The sequence below is a fragment of the Typopeltis vanoorti genome, chromosome 20 (assembly GCF_054136105.1).
Source record: "Typopeltis vanoorti isolate ZY-2024b chromosome 20, IOZ_Tvanoo_1.0, whole genome shotgun sequence".
Taxonomy (NCBI): Eukaryota; Metazoa; Arthropoda; class Arachnida; order Uropygi; family Thelyphonidae; genus Typopeltis; species Typopeltis vanoorti.
In genome coordinates this window covers 76,371,339-76,388,976 of record NC_143568.1, presented here as the reverse complement: position 1 = coordinate 76,388,976, position 17,638 = coordinate 76,371,339, and the positions used below count along the sequence as shown (strand labels likewise).

Here is a 17,638-nt window from a genome sequence, read left to right as displayed (position 1 = left end):
AAAGGGAAATAAAACTACATTTGAGAATTACAGATGTATTTCTCGACTGAGTGTTCCTAGTAAGACATATGCAAGTATACTTTATAAACGATTGAGAAGGATTCCGGAAAAGAAGCTTGGTGAAGAACAAGCTGGATTCAGGCCAAATAGAGGCTGTCAGGATCAGATTTTCACTTTGCGACAAATAGTTGAGAAGTCATGGAATATAAACAAGGATCTGTATTTAAGTTTTGTAGATCTGCAGAAGGCATATGACGAGGTGCCAAAAGAGAAGCAATTCAAAATGCTACAGTTGCATGGTGTCAGTGGGGCATTGTATCAAGCAATACTTAGTCTTTATTTGAGTTGTAAGTCAGCAGTTAGAATTGAAGGAAGTACAGGAACATGGTTTAACATTAAATCTGGTGTCAGACAAGGATGTACATTATCCCTTCTGTTATTCATTATCTATATGGATCATATTATGATTCTGAATGGAGAACCTATAGAACAAGAAACGCATTTCAGCGCTACTTAGGCAGATTGACGTATTTTTACAATTTTATTATTATTATTATTGCAATTTTTAGTGAACATGGTAAATTGAATATGGAAATGGACAACAGAATCAACAAAGCTGGTATGGTAGGAAGTCAACTAAATAAATTTATATGGAATAAGAGAAAAATTAACCAAAACACTAAATTAGCTGTATACAAGACAGTGTTCAAACCAATTTTAACTTATGGATCTGGGAGCTGGGTTAGAAGTAAAACACTTGACCAAAGACTAGAGACGGCAGATATGAGAGTCCTGAGAAAAATTAAGGGCATGAACAGATGGCAACAATGGCAATATCATATTAAAAATGAGGATATTAGAAAAGAACTTGGCATTATTAGCATCCAGGAATGTGTTAGCGAAGCTAATCTCAGGTGGTATGGTCACTTAATGGGAGAGGAAAGATCAGCAAAACAAGTGTTCTCTGCCAGGTTGACAGGAAAAACATCCAGAGGAAGACCAAGATATAGGTGGATTGATATGGTAAAAATCAGAAAATTAGTTAATGTTGTCTGCTGGTTTTTTTTTTTTTTTCCCCTTTTCTTTTTCTTCGTGTATTTCACAATAATATCTGACTGCTTCTCGAATTTGCTTTTCGACTTTGGCAAAGCGATCAGTGTCTTGATCCATATTTTCGAGTAGCTGAAGTCCTTGATTTAGTTTAGAAAATATTTCAGCTAATCCTTTTACAGTAAAATTTTTTAACGCTTTCTCTTCTTCATCTTCCTCATAATTCCTTTCTTCTTCTACAACTCTTTCATTTTGGAAAATTGAGTCTTGATCAGTCAGTTCACCTTCTATATATCGGTAATATTGATTTCCAGATCAGTTTTCTTGCAATTTCAACAATTTCTTCACCAATTTGTTCTAACATACTATGCTCATTGTACTCTTCAAGTAACTTCTTCCAAATTCCTCTTCCTCGTATATATTGTTCCGATACTTCCTTCCATGAAGTTCCATTGTTCTGGATACATTGGTTAATATCGTAATTTTTCCAAAAATCGCATAATGTTATAGCATCATTGTCCATTGCTGTTATTGCTTGAGAAAATGTAATTTGCAGATAATATGTCTTGAATGTAGCAATCGAACCTTGATCCACAGGTTGAATCACAGCTGTTGTATTGGGCGGTAGATACATCATTTATATTTTCATTGAAATCGCTGATGTGAAGAGGATGTCCTGAAGCATTGTCAAACAACAACAGAATTTTAAAAGGAATGCTTTTTTCAAGACAGTAGGCACGTACTTCTGGAATAAAACAATTCAAGAACCACTCTTCGAATAAAACAATTGTCATCTAAGCCTTAGGATTACTCCTGTAGTAAACAGACAATTCATTCTTGTCAATGTTTTTCAAAGCTCTAGGGTTTTGTGAACGGTAAACAAGAAATGGTTTTAATTTAAAACCAGCAGCATTTAATCCAAGAAGAAGCGTAACCCTATCTTTAAATGCCTTAAAACCAGGCGCCGATTTAGCTTCTTTGTGAATGCAAGTTCGTTCTGGTATTCTTTTCCAGAACAGTCCAGTTTCATCTACGTTAAAAATCTGCTCTAGCAAATAGCCTTCATCTTTTATCACCTTTTTCAGATTTTTCTTGAAAATTTCAGCAGTTTCAAAATCAGAACTAGAAGCTTCTGCCGTTATTCATATGTTATGTAAGTAAAATTGGCTTTTGAATCGATATAACCAACTTTTACTAGTGTTAAATGTATGCTCGGCGTATTTATCTTTTTGTTGTTTCCTAAAATTGTCAAATACTGCGTATACAAAAGCAATGTGATATATGTATGTATATGCTGACGGCACAGTTAAATGAGAGAATTTTTAATAATAATTTTTGGCCGTTGTAAGTACGAATCATCATAAGTTGAGTCGTCGTAAGTCGAGGACTACCTGTATATATTTGTTAAAATAAACTTATTAATAACGAAAGAAAAACAAAATTATATACAAAAAATATGAAACTTAGAAAAGATATTACATATTTCTATGTTGAAGTTCCTGGTTTCGGATCACCTGCATTTTTTTTTAAAGAAGTATCCAGTGTTAACTGCCTAGATTTTCTTTTTCTTTCTTTAACGAGTTCAGTGTAAGGTCGAATAGATGCGATTACACTCCTTTTTACGTTCGCACTCAGTTCCCAATTCTGGTCCATTTTGCAGAGTTCATCAGTCAATGTCTCTATGCTTACAAGGATACGCTATAAATCAGCCGTTTTCATATCTCTCAGAGGACCTTTTTTGTTTTCTTTCTCCTCCTTTGGTTGTTGACTTAATTGTTCGGCTAATTCGTTTAAGTCTTCATTGGAAATCAGTTTATCATGGCTCTCTAAGACTTCTGTCACATCTTCAGCTGTAATATCGTACAATCCCACCTCTCACACAAGCTTGGTAACATCTTCAATAACATTCTCCTCTTGCTCTAATTCCTCGAAGTCGTGCATAAATGCTGGAAGAAATTTTCGCCATGCTCCTTTTAAACACTTTGCTGACACGTCGTTCCAAGCTGCCTTGATGTTGTTAATGCCTTTCAAAATATTGAATGACCGCCAATAGTCTTTAATAGTTTTTCCTGAAGTGTCCAAGACTCTTACCATTTCCATAAATGTTATAGGGAAGTAATAGGCTTTGAAGATTGATATAATACCCTGATCCCCGGTTGCAAAAGCAATGTTGTGTTTGGGGGAATGTAAACAACCCTGACATCCAATGGTGTTCTTACTTCAGCAAGGTTTTGAGGATGTTCAGGGGCATTTTCCAAGAGAAGCAATGCTTTGGCTGGCAAATCATTTTCTTTGCAGAAGCGAAGCACGGTAGGACAAAAATAATTTGTGTACCAATCTATAAAAATGTCTTGTGTAACTCAAGCTTTCTTGTTCCATTTCCAATAGACTGGCAGCATGGCTTTTAGACCCCAGAGGGCACGTGGTGCCTGTGAATGGTACACCAACATTGGTTTAAGCTTCAAAGTTCCAGAGACATTTGCACCCAACAAAATCGTAAGTATATCTTTTGCAGCTTTAAAACCTGGAGCGGAACATTCTTCACAGGAAATGAAGATGCGTAATGGCAATTTTTTCCAGTAGAACCAAGTCTCATCAACATTAAAAATGAGATCAATCAGAAGATAACTTCCTTGTTCTATACAGTCTTGAAATTCTTTAGGAAAAGCAGCCACTGTTGCAACATCTGCACTTGCCACCTCACCACATAATTTGACACTGGCACTTACTTCGAGACTTAAATCTCATGAACCGAACTTTGCTTCCTAAAAATGTTTCTTCACCTCCATCTATCTTTTTAAGATCCTCAAAAATTGTTTTTGTTTTCTCAGTTATAACAGCCTGCGACAGGGGAATGTTTTTCTGATTCAAGTCATCCACCCATAATGATAATAATTTTTCCATTTTTTCATGAAGTTTACCCCTGCTATAACATACATGTTTTGCATTTAGTGCTGCCATAGATTGTTACTACATAATTGTAGTAACAGTCGATGGAGGTAAGTTCATACTTCTACAGACATTAGCACGTGTCTGCCCATCTTCCATTTTTCAAATCACTTCCATCTTCTTTTCAAGTGTGATTGATTTCCGTGCCTTCTGAACACCAAGTTCTGCTCATTTTTCTGCACTTCTATTATCAGACATGGTATGTAATTACGTACTTTATCAATTTAAATACGAATGTACATAAAAAAAATTAAATAGAACAATTAGGTAGATTCAATATTAAAACTAGGTTTGATACATATGCGTCGTAGTAGCTCAGTAAACACTCAAACACTAGAGTGCCTGCTAGCGTCGTTTCTCAGTCAACCACACTACAGTAAGAAAGCACGTGCAGGCAACCGCCATTATTGTGAATCGGCATAAACCGAGGGCAGCCTGTATTTGACACAATCAATGTATACCAATAATTAAGCAAATGAACAGCACAAAACAGTGAAATTAAGCAAGCTGTGTAATGAAAGCTGCTATGGATGCAATGTAAGATGATAGTAACCTGATGATCGAGAAGCATACTAAAAAAGTGATAAGCATGCTAAACAAAGAGAAAGTGAAATAAGAGAGAATAATTAGTCAGGACAAAGAAATTTCTGGAGAATGTTTAAATAACAAGGGGAATAATTACAGAACAATATCAGTAGCTGATGGCTATGATATGCTGATGGCCAACCACAGCAAAGGAGTAGCAGAATTAGTCAATAAACACTTTGTCAGTGTGCTCATTAATCTGTGAATTATGCAGTGCAAAATCTGGAAGACAGAAATGCTGATGGGATTAGATGTGAAAGAATCACAAGTGTATGAAGTGTTTAATTTGGTTGTTTTGAATTACATGTGAAGTAATTAAGACTATGAGGTCAGCATATCCCATCTATTAACTATGTTTTGACCAAATTGCATTTTCTGAGGGATGAAAAAACAGAGCTCCCAAACCAACTCTGTATGAGACCAGCTGACTCACCATCACCTGGTGAGTCAGCTGGTCTTTCAAAGGTTTTTTACATCCTAGAGAGGATATGAATAAGTTTTTCCAAACAATGGAAACTGATTACCAATTGGGCTATGGAGGCTCTTGAAGTAGTGAACAGTCAAGTGTAATAAAGGTTGTAGGAATGGATGACATATCACCATGTATTTTGAAGAAATATGCAGGGGCTGGCTGTGCCTCGGACACGATTGTTTAACGAGAGTCTTGAAATTGGAAGGGCCCTTAAGAAGTGGAAAGGCTACTGCACAAAAGTTCTGCTAGGACTGATGTTTCTAATTATAGATGTCTGTATATCTGTAGCTGCAGTTATAAACGTATAAATGTTGGTTAGAAACAGAATACAGGATGGGTTATATAGATATAGGATCTCTATGATGGTCAAAGTAGCTTAATCAGTGGAGCATGAGAAAGCTCTGTTCTTGAGTCCCTAGTTTAATTCATTGGATAATGATATTTCATGTGTGACAGAAGATATAGTATTGCTGGCATTAACTCCTTTCAAGAAGATTCAAAAAGACTTTTAGTTTGGATAAATGAGTGAGTTGTAGATGCATAACTAGCAAGGCTTATAAAATAGAATGGAGCTGCTCTTAAAATATAAATAGTAGGCTACACATTAATCTTTCATTGTTAGTTAAAATTATTATAAATTTACATTATGAGTGCATTATAAACAGGACAAATTTAAATATCTTGGTGGTAGGAATGATTTCAATAGAGTACTGAGTTTAAAACAGCCAAAATGAATATGAGAATGGAAAAAATTGTGGAGATAAAGGACAATACATGTACATGGTGATGTGATTTTACAGAATTAACATGAAGTGGAACATGCATAAGAATAAAGGATTAGAGGAAAAGAATATGAATATCCATGTTTACTGCCATGATGTTTCAGAAGGGGAAGAGTGTTGGGAGAGGGGGGGGATACAGTGGGAGGAGAAAGTCTATTAGGCAAGTCACACATACAGAGAGTAGTCAGTCTTCATGCCATAACATGGCCTTGAAAGAGCCTAGCTCCCCCAATATCATTACTTTGCCTCTCTCAAGCATTGATCTGGCAATGCAGATGACAGCAAGATTATGCACCATTTCACCAGGAAGGCTAATGCACCGTCACCAGTTTGAGTACAGTGTACTATCTGCAGCCAACCTGCATTATTCTTAAATGAAAAAGGTTCTGAATTTCAAGAGCATGTATGACATATACCTTCAAGGTATCACTCACACTAAGAGTCTGAAGAGTAGATGAGAGCAGCTAGAACCTCAGTTTTCTGATGACTAAACATGGCAAGAGCCATTTCAGGATCTAATAAGCTGAGTAAGGTAAGGTGTTTACTGAACAATAAATGTCACCGAGTAGCTGGTAAGTCTAGATGACAATCCCTTCAACTAGAAAGGTATTCCTACAGATAGTTAGGAAGTAGTATTTCATTGTAGCAGTTGAATACAGATGGTAGAGCCACCACAGCTCAGTCAGTATATAGATGAATCCCTTTGGTCAGAAAGATCTGGGTTCAATTCCTGTCAGTGATGTGAGGAACTTTAGCTAGTCTCATATGAAGATGGAAGGTTTTTTCTCCTGGGAACTCTGTTTTTTTGTCGCTCAGAATGCCACCCATTCCCCGTGAACACACTCCTACAGACATAAAAATCCCACCCACTGGGCGTCGTGCTCTGCAACAAATTGGTTACAATCGCATGCTTAAAGTTGCATCATGTAAAATAGATGGGATAAAGCACAGGAGGTAGAAGGAGTTGAATACAGTGGGATGACAACATGACGTGAACTCAGGCACTTCGAGAGAGGTGTCATCGTGAGCTGTCACACTGGTTGCACGTCCATACGTGCCATTGATGTGCAACTAGAGCATCCAAATGTGATTGACAAATGGAGATATGTTCTGGCATCACTAGTGTAGTAAAACATCCAGGGCAGCCAAAAATGATTGACAGAGCAGGAATTGCATGACTGAGAGGGTGTTAAAACGCATGCAAAAATCAGCTACAATCAGCACTGACCATCCGTGATGAGTTCAGAGCACCAGTACCACTATAGTAAGTATTAATACTGCACAAAAAGAACTCCATTTACTGGGTTTCCAGAGAAGAGCAGCAGCAGCACACAAGCCAAACGTCATAACAACAAACAAGGGGGCTCGTCTGGCCTAGAGCAAAGAGCATGTGAACTGGACAATTGACCAGTGGAAAAACGGTACTCTGGAGCAATGAATCAAGGTTCACCTGTTTCCAGTCTTATGGCAGAGTGTGGGTGTGAAGGCAGCCTGGTGAATGCTTGTTACCACAGTGTGTTATACCCACAGTAAAGTTTGGTGGTGGCAGAATAATAGTGTGGGGTGCATTCAGCTGGTTTGAGGTGGTACCACTGGTTGTTGTCCATAGTTCCATGAAGGCAGCTCAGTACCTTGATATTCTGAATAATCAGGTGCTACCTATACTATGGAGCTTTTATGGAACAGACCCATGTTACTATCAAGATGACAATGCCCCAAGGCACAAAGATACAGCTGTTATGGAATGGTATGAAGAGAAGGGTGTTAAACAACTGCACTGGCCTGTGCAGAATCCTGATCTCAACCCCGTTGAACACCTGTGGGATGAAATGGAGTGGCAATTGAGGTCCAGAGCAGCAAGTCCTCAATCTGTCACTGAACTCAGTGCTACTTTGATGGAGGAAAGGAGACAAATTCCACGTGATGTCTGCCACACATCAGAAATGTGTGGTGGTGGAAAATCTCCCTCAAAGGGTGCAGGAGGTGATCAAAACCAAAGGTGGACATACCCGATATTAGGGTTCACCTGCTGGTATCAATTTTAAATTGCTAAGTGTCCGGAGAATTATTGGTCATCATCATAACGCTAATTATGGATATGGACCATATTGGTCTGTTCCAGTCTCATTATCCATCTAATATCCTTTGCTCTAACGCACTCATGTTAGTGTTTTAGAGCTAATCAAACTAAATTCATTTACCAAATTAGAATACTAAGCCAATATTTTGCCTTGTCACCAAAGCATCTTCATGGGCACAAAGAAATTATTATTATTATTATGGGCTACTCCATGGAGTGCTTAGATTCATCAAGGGAAGCCCTAAACATCATGCCAAGCACTATCCAACATCTGATATCTATCAAACTTTGCTTTCAACTCATTCACAGTCATGGCACCCACAAGAGACTCCGGTAACCAATTATTAACCACTCTTCAAGAAAAAATCTAGTTCTAACACCCTTGCTAACTACACTCTTGCTCAATTTCCAAGGATGGCTGCTAGTTCTCTCACCACCAGAGTGTTCTGAAAATTTTCCTCTGTATTAATCTTGTAAAAACTCTTCAGTAATTTGTATGTCTCAGTTATATCACCCCTTTTCCACATGTCAACCAACATCTGTAATCCACAAACTTCAACCTGTTCTTGTAAGGTTCATCCCATAGACCTGCTACCATCTTGGTCACTTACTTCTGGATCCTCTCCACCTCTTCCTTATCACATGCTTGTCTGTACTCATCAAAGTATTCTTCAGTAACCAAGTAATCTGATGAGCTACATTTCAACTGCCTATCCACCAACAAACCCCAATCTCTGGCTTCACCCATTTCTTGGAGTATGGTTCCATCAATGTGGTATAAAGCCTGTAATCTTTTCACCCCAAATCACATAACCTTACACACTTTGCCACATTAAACTGACATCCATTCTCCTTTGTCCAGACTGCCAGTCTATCCAAATCATCCTGCAAACTTTTACTATCTGTATTATTGCTCCACCCAATTTTGCATCATTGACAAACTACTGAACAGTTAGTTTGTCAATGATGCAAAATTGGGTGGAGCAATAATACAGATAGTAAAATTTTGCAGGATGATTTGGATAGACTGGCAGTCTGGACAAAGGAGAATGGATGTCAGTTTAATGTGGCAAAGTGTGTAAGGTTATGCGATTTGGGGTGAAAAGATTACAGGCTTTATACCACTGCCCAGATCCTTATATCATTAATGTACAAATTAAACAGTAGTGGCCCAAGAAAAGAGGTCTTTGGCACGTCACTAGTTGTAGGCCTTCTTCTGGACTCTACTCCTGAATAAACTACTCTCTGATATCTCTTCATTAACCACCCTCTTATCCACCTCTACCAACCCTATATCCATCCCCCACATACTGCAGTTTATTGATTAGAATTTCATGGGGTATCCTCTCAAGGCTTTAACAAGGTAAAGCAGGTATCACTGTAAACCCATTATTTTTATCCAGTTCAGCTGTCACTGTATTATAAAACATGAGCAAGTTACTAAAGCACAAACTACCCTTCGCATTGACCTCCATCAGTATCCTATTTCCATCTATCCATACTTGTATTTTGCTCTTGACCAACTTCTCCAGTACCTTGACAACTCCTGACATTCTGATCAGGTGGTAATATGTTACATCAGTCTTGGAGCCTTATGCAATGGACCTATTATTCCCTCCTTCATCCCCTTGGGACTAACCCTGAGCTTAGACTTACATTAAACCAGAGTTTCTCAAACTTTACCTACAACAGAACACTTCACAAATCCTGAAATTTTAACGGAACACCTTGGTTAGAGTCAAGTATCATCAGTCTCATATTCAATGTAAAGCTAAGCGCACACTATCACTGCAGCAGGCTGTATAGCATCGCAAAAATGCGACAACTTACACAACAGGTGTGCCGGGCAGCATCGGCTCGCATTGACCTTGCTTGTGACCACACGTTTCCTAGAATGGATACCTCCCTTACTTCACTCACACTTGGAGATGTCGACAACCACGGGGCGGCTGAATCGAGGCCAGTGCACGCTGGCCTTAATAACACAATCCACACACAAAGTGAGGAGTGCCTGAGCTTGTTTGAACTTGTCGCAGCATTTAAAACCATTCCAGGCTCATGTTAATTTTGATAATTTTTCACGGAACACTTATTCACTTTCCACAGAACACAGTTTGGGAAACCCTGCATTAAACAATGTGGTCAAAGGCACCAACAATTCCCTAGCACCTTCATGTAAAACTCGAGCTGGTATACCATCTAATCCCAATGATGTATTGACATCATAAATAAATAAATAATCAGTAAATAAATAAATAAATACCATCTAATCCCATTGCTGTATTGACATCATAAATAAATAATCAGCTAACGCTTTTTACCCCATTAACACTAAACTAACCTAACCTTTATTCCCTGATAGGGAACAGGCAAAGCCTTTTAACCCTATCTTGCTTTTGGAGACTGAGTGGGCAGTTCAATCTCCACTGATAGCTAATCAGAGATAGCTAGCCTATGACTATCACTAATTATAAGAAGCAACCAATGAAGAGATGGCAAACAAGTGCTGCCTTATCTTGGTATCTAACCCTGAGGGGATGTGGGTTCTACAGTCAATTTTCTTGAGTTTATGGGATGAAAAACCCAGTGCGAGAGAGCAACTAACTTGGAAACTGGTCGAAGATAGACTTAGAAAAAGTTCCTTCAGTGAGCGACTAGATTTGAACTTAAGTCTATCTTGGGGGATCCTAGCACAGAGGATGTGAGTGCCACTTCCACTGAGATACACAGACCTGTATATAGATGTGTATCTAGGTCTATGTATATACAGGCCTAGATACACAGCAAGGTTCTGCAATATGCTATGCACCTCCATTTACCTCAGTTCCTATATAAGTCTATGCCTCTCCCTCTCTCATTACTGCAATATCTTCACCTGGATGATATACTCTTGCAAAGTGTTCACTTAGTAATTCTGCTATTTCGACTGATTCAGTTATCTCCCTACCATCAGCATTCATTAAAATCATTCTGCCATAACATTCTTCCTTTTACTTGCACATCAAAATAACTGTTTGGGATTATCTTTAGCTTTCCTTTCATATTCTGCTTTTGTCTTTTTTACCACACACACTGGTTACCCTTTTGGCTTGTGTGCTTTGTACTGCTCATGTGCCTGCTGATCACCTTTCTCCAGGATTCCATCCATTTAATAATGGATGAAATCCTGGACTGGCAAATGGATTGTAAAATCAGGCCATTTGCCAGATTTTACAATCCATTTTGATGGATTGTAAAATCTGGCAATAGACGTAGGACATAGGAGCCTACCTGGCAAGATTTTGCCAGGTAGGCTCCTACGTCCTAACTACTACCTTCTATGGGTGCAGTGATGGATACTTGAATATCTCAAAATTATGGTCTCCCAGACTTTTGGCAATATAATGCAACTGAATTTATTTTTTGGGAAGAATGTTGTAGTGCTATTGTGGAGTCCAAAAATAGTGTCTCTGATTTAAATCTGTTTCTGTATAAGAGAGAGCTTTTTCCCTCCACTGGATCCAGTGATCTGTATCCATGGCATAATCTACCACCTTGGAATGACTAACAGACATATTTTCTGTGTTCTTCTGGACAGAAATTAGCAGTTCTTCCCATTTTTACTGTATTTAAGCTTGCAAGAGGAAGGAATGCTGTAGAGCTGCCATAGCGCAATTGGAAGAATAGCAGAACATTGCATCCTTGGATTGGAAAAGACCTGGGTTCAATTCTTGTAGTGACGAGAGGAATCCTTATGTGGGCTTTTTCAATTGAAGGTGAGTTAGCCAATCTCAAATGGTGGTAGCAGAGTTTCTTCTGCCGGAAACTCGGGTTTTTCATCCCATGTACAAACAAACCGGTCTTTAGAACACACAATTTACGGACAAAAAATACTGCTGTTGGTGATGATGATGGGCAGTAGATGCCGTTGATGATAGTAGTTTCATATTTGGATAATTAATTAGTAGCAGAGAGGATGAGATGTATGTAATGAAGTAGAGTAGTATGCCCTCACATGATTAGTTGACTGTCCTTGGACTCCCTGGAGGTATCACAATAATAATAACTCAGGATCGTTCAGATTGTAGAGAACATCTTTAGGTGAACAGATAAGGGTAGCTAATTTTTGTAAGGCTGGAAGGAGATCTGTATGTTATACTTTACTTTAGTTATGTCCTGTCTAGTTTATTTAGTAATTAGCTTTAGACAACTGTTTTACCGTGACACATCAGTGCAACATGTGAGTCCTTACCAGACTAATGATAATAAGCATTTCCCAGATGTGAGGCAGATTTATACATCAAAATTTATTGAGGCTAGGAGGAATTTTTTTTTTTTTTTTAAGGAAAAATGCATATTAAAAGAGCAGTCTTTCACACTCACACTTGTTTCTGTGAGGTATAGAATATATTCTATACATTCACTGGCAGGTATCCAAAAGCATACTCTACAAGTTGTTCTGAGTAGTCATAGTAATAGTACCATATGTAGTCTGTGTTCAGTGATTCTGATGTTGACTATCCTGCCTGTTTGAAAATCTGGGGATTGTGTCTTCACGATTTTTGCTAACTTCTCAGAAATATAACAGATATATGAGACAGTGATGTTGATTTTACCATAGTTTAGGAAACCCACACAGAGGCATAGATATACTTCAATTAACAATCATGCTGCCACTTCTCACTAAAATATGGCATCAGAACTAGTTTTAACAAACAGAGCAAAACGGATTTGTTCTGATAATGCTCAACTACTGAATTAACCATATACAAAATATCTTCTTAACCAATGGCTACAGTCTTATTGAATCAAAAAGAAAGAAAGAATGAAAGAAAAAGAAATACTGGCATCATGTCTATACTCCCTCCCTCACAAACTAAAGTAGAACTATATTTTTTCATTCTTTTGTATTTATTTAGTTTGAAATATTTTTACTGATTAGAAACAATTATGTCAACAGTATGTTTTTCAGCTGACAATTAGTAATTAATAAGTAATCCTTGCATATCCCTGACCATTTTTATCTCCACCAGTAATCATCTCAAAAGATATTTATCATTAAGTTCCAGTTTCCAAAATAAATTCCAGTTTAAACTCGTATGTTTACATGAAATGATGGTGGATGTTTGAGAATGAGGTGAAGTGACAAGTGATTTATCAATGTAACGTACAGACCCTTCTAAAGTACAAAGATCTACTTATTGGAAGTGTGTAGTATAGCAACTTAAAAAAAATACTATGACTGGTCTAGATTCAGGATAATATAACTCTTATTCCACCTCTGGTACTAAATATAGCATAAGTTTCCAATATTTCAGAGGTTGTATGAATGTTCACATATGTGCCATAACAATTTAATCAAAAAATTTCACATACCACGAGTAGCACAACACAAAGCCTCCAGCTTCCCAATAGCTATCCATATCTCACAAGAGCTGCAAAAAAACAACTATAAATAAATTCAACTCTGAGAGAACCATGTGCAGGAAGCATGTCTCCTGGTCAATCGGTAGTCAAGGCTAATGTTAGATAAGAATGATGCAAAACAAATCACCTTCAACTTTACCAAGAACAGATTTCTAAAAGTCGATACTAGTCTTTTGCTGGAGAGACCAAAAGAATCCTGAACATAAATAATGAGTTTAATGAACACATGTCCCATAGACCTGTGCTCCTGATGTACCATACATCATATACTGTCTGCAATCTTTCATACTCAGACTACTTCCAAAATGTAAGATACAGATATATTGTTCATTCCAAAATATGAAATAAAAGAAACTATCATCTTGACACCTTGACCTCTGCTCTTTTAAAATTAATGTAGAAGACCATTAACAGCAAACTAATGCATCATCTAGAGATCCCTCAAGTAATCAGCAACTACAAATAGATCATGACACTCAATGACACACCATCTGGTATGGATGTTTAGACATCCATACCAGATGGATGTCTAAATAGACAAAATAAACAGATGGATCCAAATAGACACTTATGTGTTTATTTAAAGGAGGAAAAGTATCTACAGAAAATTTAACAATTAAATAAAGATAATTAATATTAACTCTGTTTAAATTATTATACCAATATTTCACCTTGGTCACCAAGGCATTTTTAAGGGCACAAATATATAAACTATGCATGTAGATGCACCAGCATGAAGGCAAACACAGACTACAAAAAAGATGGGATCCTAGTCTTAACTGGTGCACTCTACTACAGCCAAAAAGAGTATCACATTGTGCATCCTGTCTCATCTTGGATGTTCAGATGAAAATCTCGAGGTGATAATCCCCTCTACATTTTTGGTAAGGCAAGGCCACTATAGTTATTTACATTCAAAGACTCTCCAAATTATTTATTTAGATGCTAATTATTTATTTAGAGATTCTCTAAATTCATTGATTTAGATTTGGAAAGTCTCCAAATTTGAATAATTATGGCTATCTAATCTTACCAGAAATCTAGGAAATTACCATCTTGACACTTCTCGCAGAATATGCAGGACCCCATCACCATCCTAACCAGCACACCATAGTGTGCCGGTTAGGATGGTGATGGGGTCCTGATATCGGATGGTGTTAGGATAGTTAGGATCCTACTTTTTTTTTTTTTTGCACTCAGTCTGGGTTTGCCTTCATAGTTTATATTTTTATGCTCATGAAGATGTCTTTGTGATGAGGCAAGACATTAGTCCAATAAATTAACTAAATAAAGTTGATTAATTTTTATCCCTAGATGCATATTTCCTCCTCTAAACAACATGAACTTATGCGACCTCAATTCTTGATATATCTAGGGCATTTCAACAAATCAGGTATAGAGGCTTATTAGTAAACTGTCACCTTGTGGTCAACCTTCCAGTCTCTATAAATGAGTGGCCAGCCCTGTCTAGTCACTCACTACGTCTCCAGTGAAGTGAGAACCTAGTGAACACCGATCAAGGTCTCAAAACAGTCCCATCTTATTTCTCAAAAGAAAGATCTCCCTGCACTTACCTCTGATAATATTCAGATCTTATTTCTCATTTTGGAAAAACTTACACCTCTTGTCTTTCCTGACACAAATACATCACACCAACAGCCTCCCACAAGTCTCTAGAAAACTTGTTCCTTTTTTTTCTGAAGACTATCCCATCTATACAACTGCTTACCCTACACAGATATCAAATCTTCCCAATTTTAGAATAATACCATACTCGCATTTTGGATAGTGTACCTTAAGAATTCTTGATGCTATGCAGAAAAGACAATTCTATTGACTATATCTTTCTCACTTTCAACAGTGGCGTCATAAAGATTAACTACATCACTTTAACATATTTTTTATTTCTTCTCCATATTTTTATATTTAACTATCAATGTTATGTTGAACTGCTTAGATCATTTCTCCACTTTCCTCTAAGCCTGTAAAAAAAAAACAGCTGACAGTCAATACCCATTCATATCTAGTTTCAAAGAGCAATGCAAGAGATCTTTCATTCAGTCTAATCATTCCTTATAAATTCTGCACTCTGAAATAAGCTTTCTCACATGGTGCTTCCTGAGCACTGCAACTTCCAGCAGTTCAAGAAAAATATCAATAGATTGTTTCTTTTTTTCTAATTGTAATCACTTATGTGAATGTGTGTGTGTGTGTGCATGCACACACACAGCACTGATGTTCTATTTTGTAACATCCCCTATACACAGTGTTCATATAAACACACAATGGGCAATAAAATGTAGTCAACTTCCTTTGGTAATACTAGAATTTCAGAATCCCATCCATATATAGAAGCTTTAACCTTGACCAAGATTAAACATTATTATTTGCTAATGATCTAACAAGTACATGTGTGGGATTTTTGTTTGCATGTTTAAGATAAACCTTTCATTAGCTGGATTATCTCATCTATAGCATATCTGAGCTTCAGTGGACTAAGCATTAAATTATCCTTACACCCTGCACGCAAATTAAACAGCTCTTTTTCCAATATTTCAGGGCTCCAATCAACATGATAGTCATCTCACACCATGTTTGGTTGGAAAGTCCTGAGCTCAAATACCATGTAGAACACAGAGAATCTTTATAGGGCTTTTCAACTGAAGGTGAGTTAGCCACTCTCGTAAGAACGTGAAGGGATTTTTTCTTCTAAGAAACTCGGGTTTTTCAAAAAAGCAAACCAGACATAATATACTGGCATCACTGCCTTAAGTGCTTCTGCCGTGATTCAAAAGAAGAACAACTTTACACCAGGAGATCAAAACAACTACTACTTGTACACTTTAAAAGTTACGCGTAAATCTAAAATGAATTTCGGTATGTTTTAACAAAATAACCAAAGTTGTTGGTAAAGTCAAAGAAGATTGATCGGTGTAAAATTTATTTCAAAAATCATACTGTTGAGATATCGTCTGTCATTAAAAAAAAAATAGATAAATAAATGCACAAGCGAACGAATCGTACCTTTTTGATATTATATATACGAGTTAACATGCCACCACCCCTGTCATTTAGAATCGTCAATTTTTCTGCTAATTTCTGATGACTGGGAATAAGTGGGCGTGCCATACTTTACCCAACTAACAACCGCAATTCCAAACAACTATCACAACTTAAATTAAAACCCACATTAAGCAAATTTTTAAGATTTATACTTCAACTTAGCAAGATAAATAAAATCAACCCATCTCAATGATTCATTTTCGATAACAGCGCCACCTCACGTTGATCTTTATATCTTTAATTACTATTCTAAATATCAAATTCAGATTTTTAAAATCTAAAATTGAAATGCAGCATTGTCAGTCAAACATCGATAGTGCGCAAATGAAAACCTTACAGTTTAGGATATAACCAAGATTGTCAGTTATATTATGAGGTATTATTACTATATTTATTATATAACAAGACCTCCGGGGAATCTCAGGACTCATCGGGATAAGATACTTCAAAAACTACACGTTTCTTAGTCTACACCAGTGCAGGGTGATCACCCAGCAAAAATATTTAGTACCAACTTATGCAGGAAAAAGGTACTAGATCTGAAAAAAAAAAGTACTAAATTTGTATTTGTTTCGTTTCACTCTGTTTAGGGCATTTTACGATAAAAAAAAATCAGCTGACGCCTTTCTATTCCCGTATAGGGAGTAGGCGAGGCCATTTAGCTCTATCTAACTTTTGGAGACTGAGTGAGCAGTTCAATCTCCACTGGTACCCAATCAGAGATAGATGGCCCAAGACTATCACTAATTAAGCGGTACACACAGTGAAGAGAGAGACGGCTCAGCATGTGCCGCCATCTCGTGGTCCCTAACATAATACATTTTAACACTTTCATTGCTAAGCTGAAAATTGGAATTTCGTGTGGTGGCCAATTTTTTTTTTATTTAGTTAGCGACGTCAACGCGATAACGCGTGATCGGCCGTTTGGTGAGAACTCGCATCGCGCGATATCGCGTGATGGGCAATGAACGTGTTAATGTCTGAAATAATGCGGGAGAAAAAACCCGCCTGCCCGTGCCAGAGATCGACTAACTCGGGAACAGGTCTAAAAAAAGGCTTAGAAAAATTTCCTCTAGTCGCCGACTAAATTCGAAAGCAAGTTTTCCTTCGTGCGGTCAAGGGCTATGGTGTGCAAACTCCAGATCCACTGAGTTTATTTGTATCAACAACAGCAGCTGTGTACATTTAAAAATAAATATATATACAGCTATTTACAATTTGTACATAGGCTGCTAATTTTATTAGGCATTT

At 37.3% G+C, this 17,638-nt stretch overlaps 1 protein-coding gene across 5 annotated transcripts in view; it reads right to left on the bottom strand.

Annotated features, from left to right (window-relative positions):
- Nucleotides 1-16,557, bottom strand: part of Hem (Nck associated protein 1 Hem) — a 393,688-nt gene extending 377,131 nt beyond the window's left edge. For all 5 annotated transcript variants that reach the window (XM_090409885.1, XM_090409889.1, XM_090409887.1 and 2 more), the window contains exon 1: nucleotides 16,349-16,557. In XM_090409885.1, coding sequence (XP_090266011.1) covers nucleotides 16,349-16,453 — 105 coding nt within the window. In that variant the 5' untranslated portion in view covers nucleotides 16,454-16,557. The remainder of the gene's footprint in view (nucleotides 1-16,348) is intronic.
- Nucleotides 16,558-17,638: the final 1,081 nt, after the last annotated feature.